This window comes from Amphiura filiformis, chromosome 8, assembly GCF_039555335.1.
Source record: "Amphiura filiformis chromosome 8, Afil_fr2py, whole genome shotgun sequence".
NCBI lineage: Eukaryota > Metazoa > Echinodermata > Ophiuroidea > Amphilepidida > Amphiuridae > Amphiura > Amphiura filiformis.
In genome coordinates this window covers 62,476,534-62,499,139 of record NC_092635.1, presented here as the reverse complement: position 1 = coordinate 62,499,139, position 22,606 = coordinate 62,476,534, and the positions used below count along the sequence as shown (strand labels likewise).

The following is a 22,606-nucleotide window of genomic DNA, read 5'->3' as shown; positions in this document are numbered from 1 at the left end:
GTTCTTTTTTAAAAGGCACAAATCCCATGCCATGATGATGATGATGATATTGAAATTTAAAGAAGTTGTGAAAAGTGAAATCATAAATTTGAATCGATTCATCAGGTTTGTTCAGTAAAATAGACATTTTGGATTTTAGTTTGACAAAACCAAGTGAATATTTGGTACTCACTACAATATTTTGTCCTACTCGTCGGAGGACTTCATCAGGTATGACTGATATGGTCATCTGATCCACTTTCCCGGAAACAAGTTTGAGTGGTTTCTGGAGTTGCTTAGTCTCTTTTGCAGACTTCAAAAGTGGATCGTAGACGTGACTTAAGAGGTATGTGCCCTCCTCTCTGTTTAGGGTCTTGGTGCCCCGTCTCCTTATCTCCATTGCTTTCCGTACTTCTCTAGATCTTCTGTCGTGCTCCCGCCCAAGGATCTTAGATTCTTCCCAGTCTATAACGTGGTTATCCCTTGCAACATGATCTGAAATGGCTGATTTTGTCTGTTCTATTTCTGATGTTCTGCGTTCGAGCGAGTGTACTTTTTTCTCATTTGCCTTTTTTCACTTCTGCTTGATGTTCAGCAAGTCTGGTACCGAACATCCGTGAGGTCTCACCGACATAGGAAAGGGCACAACATTTGCATCCGATTTCATATATGCAATTGCCGGTTTTAGATTTTTCACGTTTGTCTTTTGGGTGGACTAAGATTAACTATATTGAAGGTTCCGTCTATCAATTTACATTTGTAGGAAAAGCCACAAATTAGACACCACAAAATACTCCCAAGAAATCTTTTTAAACAGCTTCACAATTCCAATTTCACTCTCTGCTATCATGCAACCCAATCTGATTGAACCTTGGGAATGTCTAAAATTTGATATTTCAGTTCTTCAAATCAAAAGTTGCATACATTAAAAACATGAAAACCAGAAAGTCAGTAGAGCAAGGTTAAGGCCTTAAATAGGCAAAGTGCTCAACCTTCTTGCTTTTTTTTGCATGTATTTTTATTTATTATTATGGGCATTAGGATCATGTACAGTCCCATGCATGGATAACCCACAATGTTACTGATCAGGTTGGTCAGAGCTCACATCGGCTAACGATGAGGAAGTTCCCCGAAAGTGCTCCCGGTAAGTGAAATAAACAAGGAGATTTGAGTCTACTTATAAATATTTTCTCACATCGAGGGGAATTGATAAATAGAATGCCTTAAGGGCTGGGGTATGAACGTTTGGACAGTATTTATTTTGGGACATCAGAGCACATCAGACATATCGAATTGCATTCTGAATACGAAGAATGTCATTCTGATATCAAATAATTTTGATTTTTGAAATTCGCAATTTAATACACATTTTATGGCAAATCATTAAAAATTGATATTTTTGATATTTAACAGTACTTGAAGTAAACTTTATAAATCTGATGATTTATACTTAAAGTGTATGTAGGTGGGATGAAAAGTCGACGATCAATTGAAAATTTTGACCTTTCAGATTGAAGATATGGATTTTTCCCAAAACACCAAAAAAAAAAATTAGGTCTTTTGGGAAAAAAATCCATATCTTCAGTATGAAAGGTCAAAATTTTCAATTGACTGTCGGCTTTTCCTCCCTGCTACATACACTTTAAGAATATATCATTAGATTTATATAATTTACTTCGAGGACTGTTATATATCAAAATTTGAAAAATATCAAATTTTTATAATTTGTCATAAAATTTGTATTATATTGTGATTTTCAAAAATGAAAATTATTTGATATCAGAAAGACATGCTTCAGATTCAGAATGCAATTCGATAGGTCCAAGGTGCTCTCATGTCCCACAAAAAATACTGTCGAAACGCAATAAACGCTCATTTTAGATCCCTTAATTCACAAAGGAATCCTTTGTGAGTAAAGGATTCTACCTCTCAACCCTTGACACTTTACTTGATTTGGTTATTACCAAAATTGCACCATATCTCTATGTATAATTTCTTGAAAGATTTTGTTTATTGATGACAATTCATGGATTTATGCAACGATTTAAAAAACACTTTTAAGTATCAGAATTTAAATCACCAGCATTTAATAGAATTTGTGTCAACTTATTAATACTTGTATAAGGCCAAAAAAAAAGAAGGTTCATCTCAAAAACAAATGCGGAAATTTTTTTTTTTTCAAAAAATTTTTTTTATAGTTTTTTCCAGAAAAAAATCGGCGAAAATCAGACTTTTTTTTCAAAATAGCATGAAAAAAAAGTCGAGAAAAAAAAAAAAAATATCGCATTTGTTTTAAATATCTCGTGAGCTTTGAGACAAACCTTTTTTTTTTTGCCTAACATAATGGATCAGCAGACACATGACACAATTCTTGTAATGATAAATAGTGAAAGACAAGTAATGCTCATGGTCTAAAAATGCACCACCTCCCTCTTCGATGCAGAGGGATTTAAAATTCAATTTATTTTCAATCAAAAACATCAAAAAGCCCATACCTGAAAACTATTTATTGAAGAATGGTCCATGTGGTTCTTCTTATTTTTCTTTTTTCAAATTTCTTTTCTCATATTTGATGAACAATGTTAATGTCATGTAGTGAAATGATGTCTATACCATTCTTGGTGTGAGTCCAGAACAGTAGACTGCAAGTTACAGATAAATATCTTGCTGCAACTAATAAAATGGGCAAGGAGGTTTTTTTGCCCAGAAGTATACATGTATGTGGGTTAAGTATTTTTTTCATCAAACATATAAGGATTTGGGTTGAATCAATCGCTTATTGGCTCAAAAATATAAAACAACAAGTTTACTTTCTTCAGGTGGCTTGAAAACCAAGTTATCCTTTTTCATGTCACCTGTCTATTTTTTTTATATAATATTTGAGATTAATTTTCATAAGATTTATTGAGTTCATATAAATTCTTCATATTGCTTGTATAATGTACAAATCATTTTTTGCTCAAAATTTTTTTTTTTCTGGATTTCTGAAATAAAAAAATTAATGTAGTACACTTGCTCCCCCACAACGAAATGCCCATGTCCTACAAACTTGTTTTTTATTAGACTTATAATATAACATGTCTCAAAATGATTTCACCTATTATTGCACTTTTCTGAGAATCCAATTAAATGTTAACCCCCTCCATGCGGGTGTCAACTGCAGACATGTTTCAATATTTTTTTAACGAATTGTAAATATCCATGACCATATATTTGGAATCAGCATGTAAAATGCATTAAAATGAGTACAAACAAGCCTAGTATTGGTTCAGTGGTTCTTAAGATAGCTCTTGATAGTTTGAGAAAATGTCTGGAAATGTTAAAGCCTATACGGCTAGCATGCAGAGTCTCAAATAGGTTAAATATTCAGCAGCATCTCACCAGGAAAAACCAAAATATAATAACCATCACTGGCAATCCCAGCTGGCAATGTATTCACTGCTGTGTTATTGATAATTACAAAAAAAAAAAAGATGCTATTCAATTATATCATGAAACAAATGAAAGTAAAACCTAAATGAAACTCATCATAAGTGCCCCTTGGGAATCTCCACAATTGCATAATATTTTCGCCAGAAATAGGGATTTGATTTATAGTATTATTCGCTTTTGATGCAAATTTTTCTTGGATTGATGCAAGTACTCCCATCAGCCCAAATTTGAATTATAGGTTAATACATGCGTATTACTTGTTGGGAGTGAAATTGTACAAAATAATGCACGCGTACTGAGATGTTGATGCGTCTAATGCACGAGCCCCGAACGACCTATTTCATACACAAAAGAATTTCTGTGATTTTTGCATTTTTATAACAAAATTGCCACTAAAAATTTGGAAAATACAGGCAAATATAAATGTAACAACCCGCAAGTAAAATGACCGCGTCCGAAAGCACTGCGCGTACTACGCAGAGTGCACGCCCGTGTAATTGTACAACATTTATGCACGGCTAATAATTTACTAACGGAGGCTCTGATTGGTTCTCACTATCTAGGAGTGTATGAATAGACAATAATAGACTAGTTTAACCACTCCCAATTCCAAAAAATCTGGTATTTAAAAAAACTATTACAGAATGAATATCTTTTAAGATATTAAAATGAAATAAAATGAATTCTACAGGTAATATCTAGTATATTGATATTTCCTCGTATTATGCAGTTATCATCAAATTAAATTCAAGAAGAAGAAAATTATGGCATGAATACTGTGGCAAATTATAAATCCCCAAATATCCCACAATCTACATTGTGACTAGTATGCAAGTAGTCCAATACAAAATACTGCAGGTGCTGTTTGATGCATGGGACACTGTGTGTACTGGACATTGCATTTATCATGTTGTGATGATGATATTAAAAGAAAAATAATTAATGATATTGTGATGATGATATTAAAAGAAAAATAATTTATAATGATAATAATAATTTTAAAAAAAGTAGACTTTCAAAAAGCATCAAAGCAAACATCTATTCTGAACAAGAATAAAAAAAATCAAAATGTTACACATGATAACAACATCGGCTGCTTTGCTCCAAGATACTTTGATTTGATGCAGTTGTTTTTACGCTACATTGAAGTAACTGCCAGCTTTACAACATTTTCTGTTTCACCCTATAATTGAATTTGTTTAAAATAGACTAAAAAGTCGATTTGGTCCACTTTAGGCATAGTGTTAATTCAAGGTGTTCCTTGGGACATTAAGTACATGCGAGCAACCATCCATACAATGGCAGTAACACAATTTTATTTAAAAAAGAAAAGACTTTTAATTTATCTATTTTTACAACAATTGCACAACAAAACATACCACGACGCTGTCTCAAGCGCGCTTCAGACTCCATATTGTACGTACAATATTGTATGTACAATACTTTTCGTGACGTCAAAAAGTATTACACGTGCAATAAATAGTATGTACCGGGAAAATATATATTGTGCTACAATCATAGGTTGCTTAATTGATACGGAGTTGCCAAATTTCTAAGAGTTCTAAATTTAGTGAGTGCACGGAATGAGGAACATCTTTTAATGTCTTCTTGTATTCAACCATGGTAGGTATCATAATACCTACCATGATTCAACTGTACTTGAATTATTATATAATCAATGGGCACCTTTTTAAAGTTAATAATACGTCAGATTAATACTAATATTAATAATATTAAAATTGTAATAATAATATAAATGGCACATTCAGATCTTATTTATTTATTTATAGATTTATCTATTTAGGCCTATTTATTTATTTATTTATTTATTTATTTATTTATTTATTTATTTATTTATTTATTTATTTATTTATTTATTTATTTATTTATTTATTTATTTATTTATTTGTTTATTTATTGATTGATTGATTGATTGATAACTGATTGATTAAGTGATTTAGAGATTCATTTATACTGATATTTAGTCATATATTGATTTAGAAAGTTTAAAGTATTATTTGTATGCCTTTGTATTTATTCTGGTTCTGATTTTATTATTGATACTGATATTTTTTAAAGTTTTGGCATAGTATTCGTTACATTATAACACGCTGGGTTATGAATTTGCAACACCTTTTTACATATTGATATCGTTGAGGCATGTTATGATAGGCCTACTTATGATCATCACAATACATCCATAAACGTGTTAATGCAGTAACCAGTGGCGTTAGGGGCACGGAAGCCCCCGATCTGAAATATTAGAAAATCCCATAGGAAAACTGCCGAAAACGGCTTGTGCCCCTCCCCCTCATCAGAACCGGATGCAACGCCTTCTATACTTTTTCATTCATTAATTATAGGCGTATTAATAGTAATGCGTTGAGTTTTTAAAAAGTAATATCCGCCTTTTTTTTCTTTCTTTTTGAAATGACATACGGTACTTGTTACAAAAACAAATCAGCATGGAAAACATTTTTTTTTCGTCAGAGGCAGATATTTGGCCTATTCAGTGTCATAAAGCTACAAAATAGACGATCTTTTAAAATCATTTTTAAATGGCTATTTATTTTTCAACCTTATTGTTTGTATTTGTAATGTTCACACAATCTGAACATGTGCTTGTAGGACAACGATTTTGAATTAAACATGTTAATTGTGATATTTTAATTCATCTAGAACACCACAGTTAAGCGTCCCAAAATTGTAAGTGGGTTTTCTTTTATTTAACCTCATTATTTCGCTAAAATTACTCGAAAACCGTCCTAAGAGTTGTTGTTACTAATAAACATTTTGGGCAAAGGATAGCCAAATAGTTGACCGAAATCGTATATTCGCACCAATATTTGACTGAAATCGTATATTAACATTACCGTCCCTTCGTGGCTTTATTGCAAACCAAAGTGTGAAACGAGATTACTTGAAATATATATTTCAGAATTGAAAGAGTTTCAACCCTACGAATATATTTCTGAAATATGTCTCTCTGATTGGTTGATGGTCAAGAGGATTACGGCATCCTCAAAGCCTCTTGCTGTAATTCTCTAATCGATATCTATTATCTTCTGAAATCCATACAACCGTGTCAAATGAAATAGTCTCGAATCATAATTTGTGCACGATACAACATTGATACGTCAGATTTCGGAATTTTATTAAAAATAGGCATAAATCACATTGAACAGGTTGAATGCTGGCAAAAGTAGATAAAATAACTATGGGTCGAATTTACATTAATCAGTGTCCTGGGGCCAGGATAACATTTAGGACTCCTTCAATTCTAAAACAATACTTCGCCAAATGTCCTTGCTTTCATTTTCTCATTTAATTTGTTTTAATTTTAATTAATTTCTTTATCCACTGGCTCTCTGGTAAATCCGGTATATTTCTCTTGTCCATTACCCGTGTTAATATATTTATTTATTAAAATGAACCATCTATTAAATTCCTATAATACAATGTATAGGCCTAGTGTATTTGATAACAAATTTGTTTTTATTTTTGATTGGAATTTGGGTTCCATTACACGATTTCATAATAAGATATGTTTGGGCATGGCGGAATTAGTATATGATTAAAAACAGAAATACTCTTAGGCCCCCTTTTTTAATGTTTGTAGGCCTACATTATTGATATCAATATTTATGTACAAAATGCAAAAGAATGTATATATATTTGATTGTTTTGTAAACATTAAATTTGATGTTTACTCATAATTATGTCTGGAAAGTCAGGGAAAAACTAAGGAGTATCGGTATTTAGTTTCCTGGGAAAGTGGATCAGAGGAGCAGTGAGTAAAAACATTTGCCTAAATCTTTATTTGATTTTTATTGTTTTATGAATTTATTAGGGCTACTGGTAAAGTGTAGAAAAAACCTCCAAGCGCACTCTAGGATTTTTCATCAGCAGCAGTAGAAATTTCTCTTGCATAGATTTTCTGGTGACCTCGCTTGGATTTAGCAAACAATGAACCGTCAGGGTTATAGCGCGTTATTTAATCTGATTCAACTCGTCGTGGCACGTATATTTATTGCACGTGTAATACTTTTTGACGTCACGAAAAGTATTGTACATACAATATTGTACGTACAATACGGAGTCTGAAGCTAGCCTTAAAGATCCTACATACATTAGAATTTACAAAATGTCAATGTTGTTGTAAAAATTACAATTAATGTGTTTTTGTTTTTGATGATTTGTAATCTTGTTGTATACGGTACTGATTTTCATTCACCATATTCAACACCGGTGTGTCCAGGATCTGTTCCTGCGGGAGCTCAGAGGAGCTTTCAAGCGGGGGCTTGATGGCTAAAATCACCAAAAAACGGCTGATTTTACATGATTTTTAACAAAAAAAGCACCCCCCTGGACACGCCACTCACTGTTCAATCATATGTACTGCCAAATGGCATGCATTGTATATGGTTGGAATGAAATTTCAAACATTTTTAGAGTGAACAACTTTTTTTCACTTGGAAAGGATTGGCAAAATATTGAAAAACAATGAAAATCAATCTTTTTGAGTGAATATTCAATTGGAAATTAACATCTTATGCAAGGCATATCCAATAAATATCCATCAGATTAGACAAACAGAATTTTAAGAAGCGGAATATGTTAGCTATAAATAAGATAAACAATTATTGCATCAAACCAACATTTCTGAGCAAACCAGCCATATTCTGGTCATGGTTGCACCATTTATTTTCAGGGGCGGATTGGGGGTAGGGGGGATTGCGCACCTGGCCCGCCCCCATTTTTGAAGAGTGGCGCCGCACCCCCCCCTAATTTTTGCAGAGCAGCGCCTGACTTTGTGTGGGTGCCAAGCTGCTGCCGTGGCGGCGGTGGATTGGCGCCAATTGAATATTCCAGGAATAGCCCCTGATTTTGGAAGCGGATGTGCAGTGCATTATTGTTTTGTTAAACCAGGAAGTGCTGAAGTGTTAATGGACTTCATTATGTTCTGAAGAAAATACTAACTTTCATCTTTCCAAAGGTAGTTACAATACACTTAAACAACAGAGCGGGACTCATAGGCGTAGATCCCGGGGGGATGGGGGATTTATCCCCCAATATTTTGCCAGGGGGATGGTCCATACAATCATCCCCCAATGTTGACGCCTGATAATGGGTTTCTGACCAAATTAACCTCATATTTGCACATTTTAGGCCCAAAAGTGCAAATTTTCGCACGCTTCGCGCGCATTTAATCTACTTTTACATCATATTTCATCAGTTTAGCTTCAAAATAGCAAAAATTTTCACGCGCTTCGCGCGCATTTATATCATAAACTAATTTTGTCGCCAAAGGGTGCTGGATTGACTATACTTCAAGATTTTTTTCCAACTTCATCCCCCCCAATGTCAAAAAGAAATCTACGCCACTGGCGGGACTCGCATTTGTAGCTGCCAGAGTCATATTGATTCGCTGGAAATAAGAATGTACTTTTAAGAATGTATTTGTACGATAATGATGAACCCCTGCCTTAACCCCTTTTATCTGTGCTGTGAATGGGACTGTGTACTCTCAGAAATGCATTTAGTAAAAGTGCAAAAGTGCTGTAACTTTTTAATGATTCACATACGACATATGAAAGTATATATTTTTTGAAAGGAAGTGATTGAGTCAAGGTAGAAATATAAGCACAGATTTGGTGTAAAAATTATATTTTACGGGAAAATCACACTCAAAATAAAACATTTTTGCTTTGTTGGGGTGTGTGGGTGAAAATGCAAAAATTGAAATGTTTAAAATTTGGCTTTGATGTTTTTGTTTTCTTAATCTTGAGTTTCCATCCATAGTGTTAGAGGCTGGAATCTGTCTCTTACACCCGGACTAGAATCTTCTAAGTGTAAAAGACAGATTTCAGCTGCAGCTTACACACTTTCCCTGCAAAATGGTTGTATTATATAGTTCTGTCATGTCATTCCACCTGATGATTGCTACATGTAGTACATGTAGTATGAAACTCAGGGTAGCGATTATATTGTGTTGCTAAACTTATTATTAATTATTTTATAATTTCGTTTTACTGTAAAGCACATTTGTTTGATGCCGATAATAACATTTTATTGGATACATTTGTTCCGCACCTCTGAGGAACCTTTTAATTTCCTATTGATTATAGCTGCATCAACTTGGACAATTCACCTTGACATTGGGGAAATAACACAGAAAACAAAGAAATACACAAATAACCTTGCCACTTAAACAAGCCAAATTGTTAAAACACTTCCCCATTTCAATCAGTGAATCAACTAATTATTTGCATGTATTTGTCTACTATTATGTTTGTTTGCAATCATAACAATTACATACAACACCCACAACCAGTGTTTAGTGTTATTGTTGATTATTATATAAACATGTCAACTTAAATTTGATCAAATCTCATATCAGGTGGAAGGGTGGCAAGTGTCATGGTACCAATACACAAACATTAAGTTAGGTAACCCATTTTGTGTTATTTTTTGGTACGTAATTAACAAATTATTTCTGTAATTTTGTACAGTACTCAATAAACAAATTATTTGTGTTATTTTGTACTTAATTAAAAATAATGAAGAAGGAGGCGGCTTAAATGCTTCACTCTAGCAGGGCGTAAGACAATGAGAAACACAAATTAATATATGCGATGATCATAAATAACCGATGCAAGCCCAGGAAATTATGATTTAAATGAAGTGTTTGGAGCTCGCGCAAACTGACATATGAAAATTTTGAGAGAGAAATTCACTTTGCCGCACCCAAAATATTTCCTGGTGCCGCCACTGAGAGGAGCTGGTGAAAATAATGACGATTTCGGGGAGGGGGGAGGGGCACAAATCCACTGGCTACACCACTGATCACTGCAGGCCAGCAACATCATCCATGGCATTATAAGCATGGTGATTTGCAAATCTGAAGTTTAAAGTGTCACATTAATGTGGACCAGTGTAACATCAAAGCTTTCAATTTGCGTTCCAACCTGTTGTAGGCCTATCCTGCCTATTAAAATATTGTCGTAACATGAGGGACATGAGTGACAGGAGGCTTGACCACTTCAAACACCGCTGTTCCATATAACTTGTCTTATCCAACTTTAGACAGATGTGTATGATTGACAACACCCATAATTATCACCAACTCCTATTGAAATAAGATGCATGAAGTCAAGTTACAGATCAACTCACATAAACCTTGGTTTTTTTAATTCTAAACAATAGACGTACAGAAACTTTGCTGCCAGATTTGAAATCATGATATATTGGCTCATAATATTACTCTTCAGCATGGGACTATAGGCTATAATGTCATAGTCAATTTTTGATAAATAAAAAATATGTTATCAGGACCAGATTTACCTTTTTGGAGGCCCTGGGCCAGGTCAAAATGTGGAGGCCCCAAACGTACTGTGAGGAAGGCATGTGCACTCAAGTGGCCAAGTTTTTAGACTTTACCAGGATATTTGCGCGTGAAGCGCATGAATAAATTTCAATTTTAGACTATATTAGCCCAAATTGAAGCTGAATTTTGCCATATAACAGGCCAGTGGGCGCGAAGCGCCTAAAATTTTGCAATTTTTGTAGGCTATTTTGGCCCAAAACACGGTGTTTTTCGGCGAAAATGAAAGATGCTCACTGCACAGGGCCAAAATTTGGGGGCCCTGGGCCCATCTGGCCCTATGGTAAATCCGGCCCTGTATGTTATTTATCATGATAAATGCATTCAAAAGTTTATTTGTGACATGATCTGGTTTGGAAATTGAGTTACTGTAATTATTACCTTGTACAAACATTTGGCTATCATACATGTATACTGAAAACACCAGCTAACACCATAGGTCTAGCATAGTACTTGGTTCTTAAGTTATGAAGGTTTGTGATGTCTCTTTTCTTATGTATTTTATTGTTTTTTACCTCTATATTTTTGCCTATATCTCAATTTCAAATTTGCCACCTTTGGCCCCCATGGACCATATTGTGTCACATTTGTGATCTGTATCATGCCCATATTAAAAATTTAAGAAACTATGGGTTTAAAACAGGAACTGGTCAAAATTTGTATGAGTTTGGTCCATCATCATTCCTATATTCAAAATTATAGTAAAAAATTATAGTGAAACCATCACTAGATACAGTGCTCAACTATAAAATATAGGAGCGAAATATATTATTATTATACAAATGAAATTACCACATCATAATACAAATTTGTTTCATATGGATGGTTTGACCCATCCACACTTTCGTCAGTTGCAATGTGTAAAATGACAAAGAATATGTCTTGAGTTTTGATGCGCAAGAGGAATTAACGCAACTGCGTATCTTAAAGTTACGCAATACAATACGCGTCTTAAGTGCGTATCCATGTCTGGGCGCTACTTATTGCTATTCCTCTTGCGCGCATCAAAACTCAAGACATATTCTTTGTCATTTTACACATTGCAACTGACGAGTGTGGATGGGTCAAACCATCCATACGAAACAAATTTGTATTGCGATGTGGTAATTTCATTTGTATAATAATAATATATATTCAAAATTATATTGAAAAATAGAACGCTTTAATTGTTTTTTCTAGCGTTTCTTATTTTTCAGAAATATTCAAACTTGCAATTTCTAAAAGATAATTATGGACATTGGCCTTTCTGGGCAAAGTCCGCGATATTGAGTACATATTATATGAGTTGTTGTAAATTATGTCCACTAGCGGGACACCCGCGCTACACGCGGGTCCCCGCTAGGTGAGTAAATGGGAGCGTTCACTAAAACAGGGGGAATTACTGAACAGGTAGAATCATTGAAAAGGTCAATTCTATTTATCTGAACCTGACCATCCTTAAGCCTACGTTTCTATTTTAACTTCTTTCTTTCTTTTTAGTTTTTTAAACATGGGCCAATTTTGTTCCATTAAAAAAAAATTCTGCTGCTAAGCTTGCGATTTTCCGTTACCATGTTTTTTATTTATTCAATCTCGTTCTCGTTATTTTCTAAATCTGTCCTTTCTTACATTTCCCTTTTAGCTTCTTTTTTATTTGCTGCATAGCTTGTGATTTCCCGTTTTCATGTTATTTATTTAATTCTGTCCTCAGTTTAATAGCTTTTTTATTTAAACTTCCTGATCTTATAATAGCTTTTACATTTCCTGAAGAGTTTCTTTCTTTCCTTCTTTAGCCTAATTTATTCCCGGTTTCATTTTGTGACTAAGTATAACCCACATACTCGTAAAGCCTGTTTGTCCTCATTTTGTTTTCTTTTTTATTTATAGTAGGCCTACCTCTTCATTAGGGTGATTCACAAAAAATGAAATTGGTATTTTTCAACGGGACACCCCCCCTCATTTTTTTCATTTTGATTGTAAAAATGTTAACCCGCTTTCCAGAAAATTGCAAAATATTATGGTACTTGGCTAATATAAAGTTGTGTTTATGGGGCTCTAGTTCGGTTTTTTTTTTAAATGATTGAAATGTATGTAGGTTTGTAACTGTAAATTATGTTATTCAAGTGTTGAATGTGTGTAGGTTTGTAATTTTATGTAAGTGTAGTGTAATGTTTAATGTGTAATCCAGTAGTAAATGTGTCTTAGCCACTCTAGCTCTTGTCACAAGTACCTTGCACAAGGTGTAGTTTTGAACTGGCCACTATCCAATGTTGTGACCCCAATTTATATACATTTCTTTTCAACCATGGTGAATCTAATCCTTCCTGTGGTCATTCAATTCAAACAATACAAATCTTCATCAGGTATGGCCATAATGACCACCCCTGATACAGATGTATGGATTTTGATAGTTACTATTACATAAGATTTCAAAAGCTGGTATCACCATTGGGGTAAACTAATATGTGAAGAATTTTAATCTTTTTTTTTTTATCAACAGTTCAGTTCAATAAGGTATAAATTTGGGGTGCCTGGTGGGATTCAGGGGATATCCCAGGGTATTCTTTTCTTGAGCTACACTCCCTCTGTCACTTTTGAAACATTTTTATTATTACAGTCAACTATGAACTTTAATTTGGTAAAACCCATGTTTTCACAAAGTTAGGTATATCATTGAACATTTACTTCAGTTTTGCAAGCCTGGTAGACTTTTTAGGCCCTGAAATAAGCGTTTGAAATTGTTGACAAAAATCCCATTGACTTTGTGTACAAAAGTTCATTGACCGGTAGCACCCCCTAAACTTATTTGAATTTTTTTCATATTTTGCAGGTATAATTTTATTACCAAAATGAACAAAATGAGGGGGTGTCCCGTTGAAAAATACCAATTTCATTTTTTGTGAATCACCCTACTCTTCATGTTGTTTGTACTTTCTAACACACATCTTTTTCCCGTATTTATTACGTTCCGGTCGTTCACCCGTAATATCATTCATTACGTGACTCTGCGTCGTTTACGCGTGCCGGATTTCTTTTAGAATACCCTACCACTGTAGATTTTCAATGGGGGTCTTTTATGAACGACCCATACACATACACTGTGAATGTAAAAAATGGTAGGGTATTCTAAAAGATAGCCCGCGTGCCATGGCGTAGTGCTGTGTTACCCGTGTGGTATCGCTGCGCTACGCGAGCGGCTTGGCATTAGATACGCCCGTGCGACGCGCAAGGCTAGCTTAGTAACTGACTCTTTTTTTTGTTTACCTTGGATAGCAACGGACCACATTTTCACTGATTTTGAAGCCAATTCTTGACCGTTTTCAACCAAATTTTCGCATAACCGTCTCGGTAAGTTCCTCGATCTCCCGTATGAATTTGGCGACATATGGATTGAAACTGACGGAGCCTTTATACATGATACATAGATACATAGATAGATAGAAACTGACGGAGCCTTTATACATGATACATAGATACATAGATAGATAGATAGATAGATAGATACATACATACATACATACAACATTCCCCTATTTATAGTAAGAATATGTGTGCTAAGATATTACTCCCCTTAAGGCAGCTGTGTACTCTCAGACATGCATGTAGTAAAAGTGCCATAACTTTGTAATTATTCACGCAAGACATATAAAAGTATACATTTTTATAAAGGCAATACATCAATGAATCTTAATATAAATACAGATTTGGTGTAAAAACAACAATTATGAAGAAAATCACAAAAGAGTGTGATTTTCTCCAAAAATGAGCATTTTAGCCCAAATTGGACCTCACAGATGAATTCATCAAGTCATTTCCATTCTAAAAATGTATACTTTTATATTCTTTAGACTATTAATTTAGCAGTTATGAGGCCCGAAAGTTTCCATAATTCCAGGGTTCAGACCACCCTTAAGATTTGATAATGCAAACAGAAAAGAATGGTGATAAATTACAAATGTTGTATTGACCCGTTTCATTTTTAATTTTAAAGTCAAACAATTATCTATGGTAAAACAATCATTCATAATGGCTATATACATGTAGATCAAACACTGGGCTGTCATCATTATGGGTATAAATGATGCACATCTTATATGTAACAAATTTCAATGCATTAACTGAACAACTATACTTCAGATATATATGGACTGGAGATCCAGGGCTTTTTCACTTTAAACAAATTTGCATGAAAGTCACAAGTCACTTTGGTGTATTATGCAGAAACAACATTTACGGTTAGTTTTGCTTCATTCGAATCCCTACTTTTCTTGACTTCATAAAAAATAACGATAAATTATCATAATAACTACCTGGATATTATTATGCCTTGATCATTTTGGATTGGCTTGTACTGGTTGAAAAAAAAATCTTATGAAGGTTTTTGTAAACCAAATTGATGTAAAATGGATGTGCAGGTGATTTCAGTGGGATTGAAACAGCTGCTATAATCTATGACCAAATCTTTGTAAACACTTGTTAATTTTTAATCAAAAATTAGCTTCTTCCGGGGCTTCATCTTCCCAAGTGGCATTTTACAATTGCTTCAAAGGTCGTTCGTCCATCATGATATGATTTATAGCTAAATTATCTCTTCTTATGAGACATATATTCTGCATTGATGGAAAGACTTCCTAGTATTGACAAGATGTGTATACAGTGCGCAAAATAATTAAGGTACCAGTTATGTTAACTCCCGTATATCCTATTCCTAAACAAAGACAGATATGCCATAATTGGATTTCCATTGATTAGCATGTTAAAACTGGTGTCATGCTTTCATTGATTAGAATACAAAAGTGCAACTTTTAATTTTATTTCTTCCTTAGGTTTTAGATCACCATTTCTTTAATTCTCAATCAATTTCAACAAATGAGGTGTTAAATCAGAGCTAATTGAGTACATTTTGTCTATGTTTAGGATATACAGGGGTGGACATAACTGGTACCATAATTATTTTGCGCACTGTATATTATCCATGGAATACAATTATGTGGTTTCAAGAATTGTAACAAGAACTGTCTTGAAAAAAAGACAACACCACAGATGAAAACAAATAATTAAAAATGTAAAAACAAATTATTTGTAATGTCGTTAGTAGCTTTAAGATAACAAGTTTAAGACAGCCTTACTATATGCATACATTTTGAATAATTCGATTAATTTTACCCCAGTCAATTAAAATGTCTGTTGAGCACTTTGGATGTTTACTTAAAAGTAAAGAGCCTACTCAAGAACTTTATATAGCTGTATAATATGTCAAAATATGAAAAGAGATGATTGCAATTTTAAAGTAGTATTAGTAAGTTAAAAGGAATTCAAGTGGATGTAATGCATTGCAAGTAAAAGGATGTTACACTTGCAAGGTTGACTCTAAGTCAATGATTTGCTTTGTTGAATAAGTTCTTCAGGCCTGTTTAGGTATCATACTAATGGTAAATTTTGTTTTACAAATCCAATAATTTACTCACGTTTTAGACATTTCATATTCCGATCAGAAGACTTCATCAGTAATGTGCTGATCTAGCGATTGTAATGCTGGTTTCATACTTTCTGCCGCTTGCCGCTGAGCTGAGCGGCATGACGCTTCATCATGCCGCTTGCACTTGTCTGTAACCGGAGTGGCACAACGCTGAGCGGCAGCGGCATGACTCTGAAAGCCACTCTTGCCGCTCAGCACCACTCCAAAATCGTATTTTGTTCTGATACGTCAGAACGGCACCGCTCCGAGTTGATTTGAATTAAACTCCTAGTGGTGCTGCCGCCGTGGCAAAGCGGTGGAGTGATCAATATATCGGCTTGCCGCTGGTCACTGCTAGCATTTCTGGTGCGCAGTGAAGTAAAATCATATTCAGAGTGGCAAAGCGGCAAGCGGCAGGAAAGTATGAAACCAGCATAACGGAAGAGGATTAACAACATCCAGGAGTAGGAAAAAATCAAACATGAGCTAATCAATGTGGATATGCCAACTGGGCTATTGTAAAACAACAGATAATCATCAAAGATAAGACTAAAGCAAGGAAGAAAGCAAAGGACAAGAACACTGAAAGAAGTAAAGGAATGGTAGTTAGACCTTATGTTCAAGGTGTCCCTGAAAGACTGCAGTGAGTGTAAGCATAACATCCAAACAGGGATGAAGCCACTACTGAAATATACAAATACAACATGTTTTGAGGAGAAGTAATCAAAACTACTGGTCCCGAGGTGTTGGATGATTTGACTACACCGAGGGACCAGTAATTTTGACTACTTCCCCGAAATGGAACATGTTGTATTTGTTTTACTATACCTCATAAATATTTTCACTATCACGGTAAAATCGTAAACAAAAGTCAAAACACACACCAGTCAACGTGCCGGCTGGCATGGTAAATAAGCTTATTTTGCTTACCTTTGGAGGATTTCTGTTCAATCAATTTACATTTTGACCTATATTATTCTAAGTTTCTTTTTTTTAACATTCCATAAATAACATTTTGTTTCATAAAACCCCAAATTTGTGTGTTATTATCCATCGGTAATCTTGGTAAAATAACTGCAGCAGACACCATTTTCACGATAAATGCATCTGCAGAATCACCGTTGTGTAGCATAATGCTACGTCTGAAGGAACGGTGACGCATGGGGTCCAGACACGGTGTGGTAGTAGGGTTGCAGAAGTTTTTGCTACTTCCCCGTGTGCATGTAATTGCACAGGGGTGGGGAAGAAACCGGCAGGCCCTTCGAGGAAATTCATTCGCGCAGTACGAAAGGAGTCAGTCAAGGAAATAAACAAGTCGGTCATCATGGACCATGTGTCACAGCAATTAAACCATGTGATTGATTGAGCATACCAGAAAATTTTTTTGGGGGGGCGGAGGGCAACTTTATCCACCACGATAAAGGAACATTCACTAAATCATGTACCGGTATAAGATCAGCTACTACAAAGAACTGAACACTCTGGAGATGAGAGTGGGAGTATTGTTAGATCAGCGTATTGTTGATGAAGTCTTCCGATTGGAAGATAAAATGTGAGTAAATTATTGGACTTGTAGTAAAATATTACTTAGGATATATAGGATATGGATGGTCTTCAAACATACTAGACCAGCTGCCAGTAAGTATGACGTTGTTTTGGTGTCCATAGTTTTGTTTTTGATGGATATTGCTTCTCAAGACCACCAACTGGCGGGTCAAAGTTCACACAGAGGTCAAAATGCAAATTGCTCAAATGCTGTTGAAAAGTTCTCCAAATTATTCCTCTTGTCATGGCGATCCAGAAAAAGTATACTTTTACCTATCTGAGACATTCCCTTCTGGAGTTTTAACAATCTCCCCCTCTCATCTCCAGAGTGTTCAGTTCTTTGTAGTAGCTGATCTTATACATGATTTAGTGAATATTTTTTAAAATAATTTGTCAACTGCAGTTGACACCCGTGTGGAGAGTTAATAAACACCGGTATTCAATACGTCTTACAGGTTAGTGACAAAAAAGAGTTTACTCCATCAATGAAATATTTCATTATGAAATAGCAACTGACATTATTACAGCCTTTATAGTCACAATAATATTTGTCTGTAAATTTATAATATAAGTTTGTAGTAGAAATAAGAAGGGGAAAACTCATTACTGCTGAAGAAAAGTAGTAATGAAATGATAGTATGCCCAGCAGCAGTACTCCACCAGATTGTAATTTTAACTCTTATAGAATTCAAGAGAGGGCACTGTTTACAATGCATTGCAGGTGTTTATAATAGTCAGGTGTTGGTGGTTGAATAACTACAATGCACTTACTGAAAACACCAGAAAGGAAAAGGCTAAAGATGCAGCCTATATGTGATGCAATCAAGCAAAATTAGTCAGATGTCAGGAATATTGATTTTGAGATATAATCAATAAGGGCAAAAAAAAAAGGTTTGTCTCAAAGCTTGCGCACGCGCACGCATTTGTAAAATCGTGAGATTTGAAAAAAAAAGAAATGAGGAAATTTTTTTTATTTCAATTTTTTTTTTTTTTAGTTTTTTCCGGAAAAATTCGGGGAAATCAGACTTTTTTTCTCAAAATACCATAAAAATACCAAGTCGGGAATAAAAAAATTGCATTCGCAATAAAAAAAAAATTGCATTCGCATTTGTTTTTAAACCACTCGTGAGCTTTGAGACAAACCTTTTTTTTTTGCCTAATAATATTCAACTTCCTTTGTATTTTATTGTTCTGAGCAACACTAAAATGGCCATATCTCTGGAACCATAAGTCTAATTATGATGGGTTTTTCAGCAAAATAAAGCTCTGAGAATGTCTCATAATGGGATTGAAAACTGAATTTAGATTTTGATCGACATCAGACTCATTTTGCTTGATCGCATCACATAATGAACCATTTTGACAAAGAGCCAATTAAAAAAAATGTTTGTTTGCCCTGAAGAGACAAATATTTGGAGGTCCGGGAGGTTGATCCTTTTTTTTTTCATGGACACTGGCACCATTTTGACATCAAGTGAAACCACATCTCACAGCATAACTAATGCTATTGAGCACCTGATATGGTGGTTGGATTGTATTTTAAGTTGATTGTAAGGTAGGAGTGTTTCTTAGAAATTATTACTAAACTTGTGGGTGAGAAAATGTGCAAAAATTATGAAATTTTATGAGTTTCCGAAAAAAAAAGTAAGCACTTTTTAATTCCAAATATTTCAAAATAAGCAGCATAGACTCAATGTTGAAATAAGTAGACTAATTTATCAAAAAGAGCTTACCTTTTTCCAAATAGGCACAGTGGCTTTAAGGGTATCAATACAGTACTGCACAGCTTCAAGTGAGGCTTTACGGTGGGGTGACGATACCGCTATAATCACGCTGGATTCGCTGATCGGTACATGCCTGAAATTTCAAAGCAATATTCGTATCAAGTTATTTTAAATTAAACAAAAATAAGATAAGGCCAAACATTGCTGTACATTGGACATAAATTAAAAGTGGATGTCCCAATTCACAGCCTCACCTGCCTCCCTACATTACCATATCAAGATTTTGGCCTCTGAAGGAAGTTCATACTTTTGGCTGGACACTTAGTTTCATTTTGATGGTTTACAATCTGTAGGCCTACTGTTCTTTTAGCCTGCCTGACTGGATAGTGCCATACCTGCCTGACTGGCTAGTACCATACCTGCCTGACTGGCTAGTGCCATACCTGCCTGACTGGCTAGTACCACACCTGCCTGACTGGCTAGTGCCATACCTACCTGACTGGCTAGTGCCACACCTGCCTGACTGGCTAGTACCATACCTGCCTGACTGGCTAGTGCCATACCTGCCTGACTGGCTAGTACCATACCTGCCTGACTGGCTAGTACCATAACTGCCTGACTGGCTAGTACCATACCTGCCTGACTGGCTAGTACCATACCTGCCTGACTGGCTAGTACCATACCTGCCTGACTGGATAGTACCATAACTGCCTGACTGGCTAGTGCCATACCTGCCTGACTGGCTAGTGCCATACCTGCCTGACTGGCTAGTACCATAACTGCCTGACTGGCTAGTACCACACCTGCCTGACTGGCTAATACCATACCTGCCTGACTGGCTAGTACCATACCTGCCTGACTGGCTAGTGCCATACCTGCCTGACTGGCTAGTACCATACCTGCCTGACTGGCTAGTGCCATACCTGCCTGACTGGCTAGTGCCATACCTGCCTGACTGGCTAGTGCCATACCTACCTGACTGGCTAGTGCCACACCTGCCTGACTGGCTAGTACCATACCTGCCTGACTGGCTAGTGCCATACCTGCCTGACTGGCTAGTACCATACCTGCCTGACTGGCTAGTACCATACCTGCCTGACTGGCTAGTACCATACCTGCCTGACTGGCTAGTGCCATACCTGCCTGACTGGCTAGTGCCACACCTGCCTGACTGGCTAGTACCACACCTGCCTGACTGGCTAATACCATACCTGCCTGACTGGCTAGTGCCATACCTGCCTGACTGGCTAGTACCATACCTGCCTGACTGGCTAGTACCACACCTGCCTGACTGGCTAGTGCCATACCTACCTGACTGGCTAGTACCATACCTGCCTGACTGGCTAGTACCATACCTGCCTGACTGGCTAGTACCATACCTGCCTGACTGGCTAGTACCATAACTGCCTGACTGGCTAGTACCACACCTGCCTGACTGGCTAGTGCCATACCTGCCTGACTGGCTAGTGCCATACCTGCCTGACTGGATAGTACCATACCTGCCTGACTGGCTAGTACCACACCTGCCTGACTGGCTAATACCATACCTGCCTGACTGGCTAGTACCATACCTGCCTGACTGGCTAGTGCCATACCTGCCTGACTGGCTAGTACCATACCTGCCTGACTGGCTAGTGCCATACCTGCCTGACTGGCTAGTGCCATACCTGCCTGACTGGCTAGTACCATACCTGCCTGACTGGCTAGTACCATAACTGCCTGACTGGCTAGTACCATACCTGCCTGACTGGCTAGTGCCATACCTGCCTGACTGGCTAGTGCCATACCTGCCTGACTGGCTAGTGCCATACCTGCCTGACTGGCTAGTACCATACCTGCCTGACTGGCTAGTACCACACCTGCCTGACTGGCTAGTGCCATACCTACCTGACTGGCTAGTGCCACACCTGCCTGACTGGCTAGTACCATACCTGCCTGACTGGCTAGTGCCATACCTGCCTGACTGGCTAGTACCACACCTGCCTGACTGGCTAGTGCCATACCTACCTGACTGGCTAGTGCCACACCTGCCTGACTGGCTAGTACCATACCTGCCTGACTGGCTAGTGCCATACCTGCCTGACTGGCTAGTACCATACCTGCCTGACTGGCTAGTACCACACCTGCCTGACTGGCTAGTGCCATACCTACCTGACTGGCTAGTACCATACCTGCCTGACTGGCTAGTACCATACCTGCCTGACTGGCTAGTACCATACCTGCCTGACTGGCTAGTACCATAACTGCCTGACTGGCTAGTACCATACCTGCCTGACTGGCTAGTGCCATACCTGCCTGACTGGCTAGTGCCATACCTGCCTGACTGGCTAGTACCATAACTGCCTGACTGGATAGTACCATACCTGCCTGACTGGCTAGTACCACACCTGCCTGACTGGCTAATACCATACCTGCCTGACTGGCTAGTACCATACCTGCCTGACTGGCTAGTGCCATACCTGCCTGACTGGCTAGTACCATACCTGCCTGACTGGCTAGTGCCATACCTGCCTGACTGGCTAGTGCCATACCTGCCTGACTGGCTAGTACCATACCTGCCTGACTGGCTAGTACCATAACTGCCTGACTGGCTAGTACCATACCTGCCTGACTGGCTAGTGCCATACCTGCCTGACTGGCTAGTGCCATACCTGCCTGACTGGCTAGTACCATAACTGCCTGACTGGCTAGTACCATACCTGCCTGACTGGCTAGTACCACACCTGCCTGACTGGCTAATACCATACCTGCCTGACTGGCTAGTACCATACCTGCCTGACTGGCTAGTGCCATACCTGCCTGACTGGCTAGTACTATACCTGCCTGACTGGCTAGTACCATACCTGCCTGACTGGCTAGTGCCATACCGGCCTGACTGGCTAGTACCATACCTGCCTGACTGGCTAGTGCCATACCTGCCTGACTGGATAGTACCACACCTGCCTGACTGGCTAGTGCCATACCTGCCTGACTGGATAGTGCCATACCTGCCTGACTGGCTAGTGCCATACCTGCCTGACTGGCTAGTGCCATACCTGCCTGACTGGCTAGTACCATACCTGCCTGACTGGCTAGTACCATAACTGCCTGACTGGCTAGTGCCAT

At 37.0% G+C, this 22,606-nt stretch overlaps 1 protein-coding gene across 1 annotated transcript in view; it reads right to left on the bottom strand.

Moving 5' to 3' along the window:
* The window catches only part of LOC140159334 (molybdopterin synthase catalytic subunit-like), a 45,325-nt gene that overhangs the window by 15,898 nt on the left and 6,821 nt on the right, over nt 1-22,606 (bottom strand). Inside the window, exon 4 of the mRNA XM_072182778.1 lies at nt 19,511-19,634. Coding sequence (XP_072038879.1) covers nt 19,511-19,634 — 124 coding nt within the window. The remainder of the gene's footprint in view (nt 1-19,510; nt 19,635-22,606) is intronic.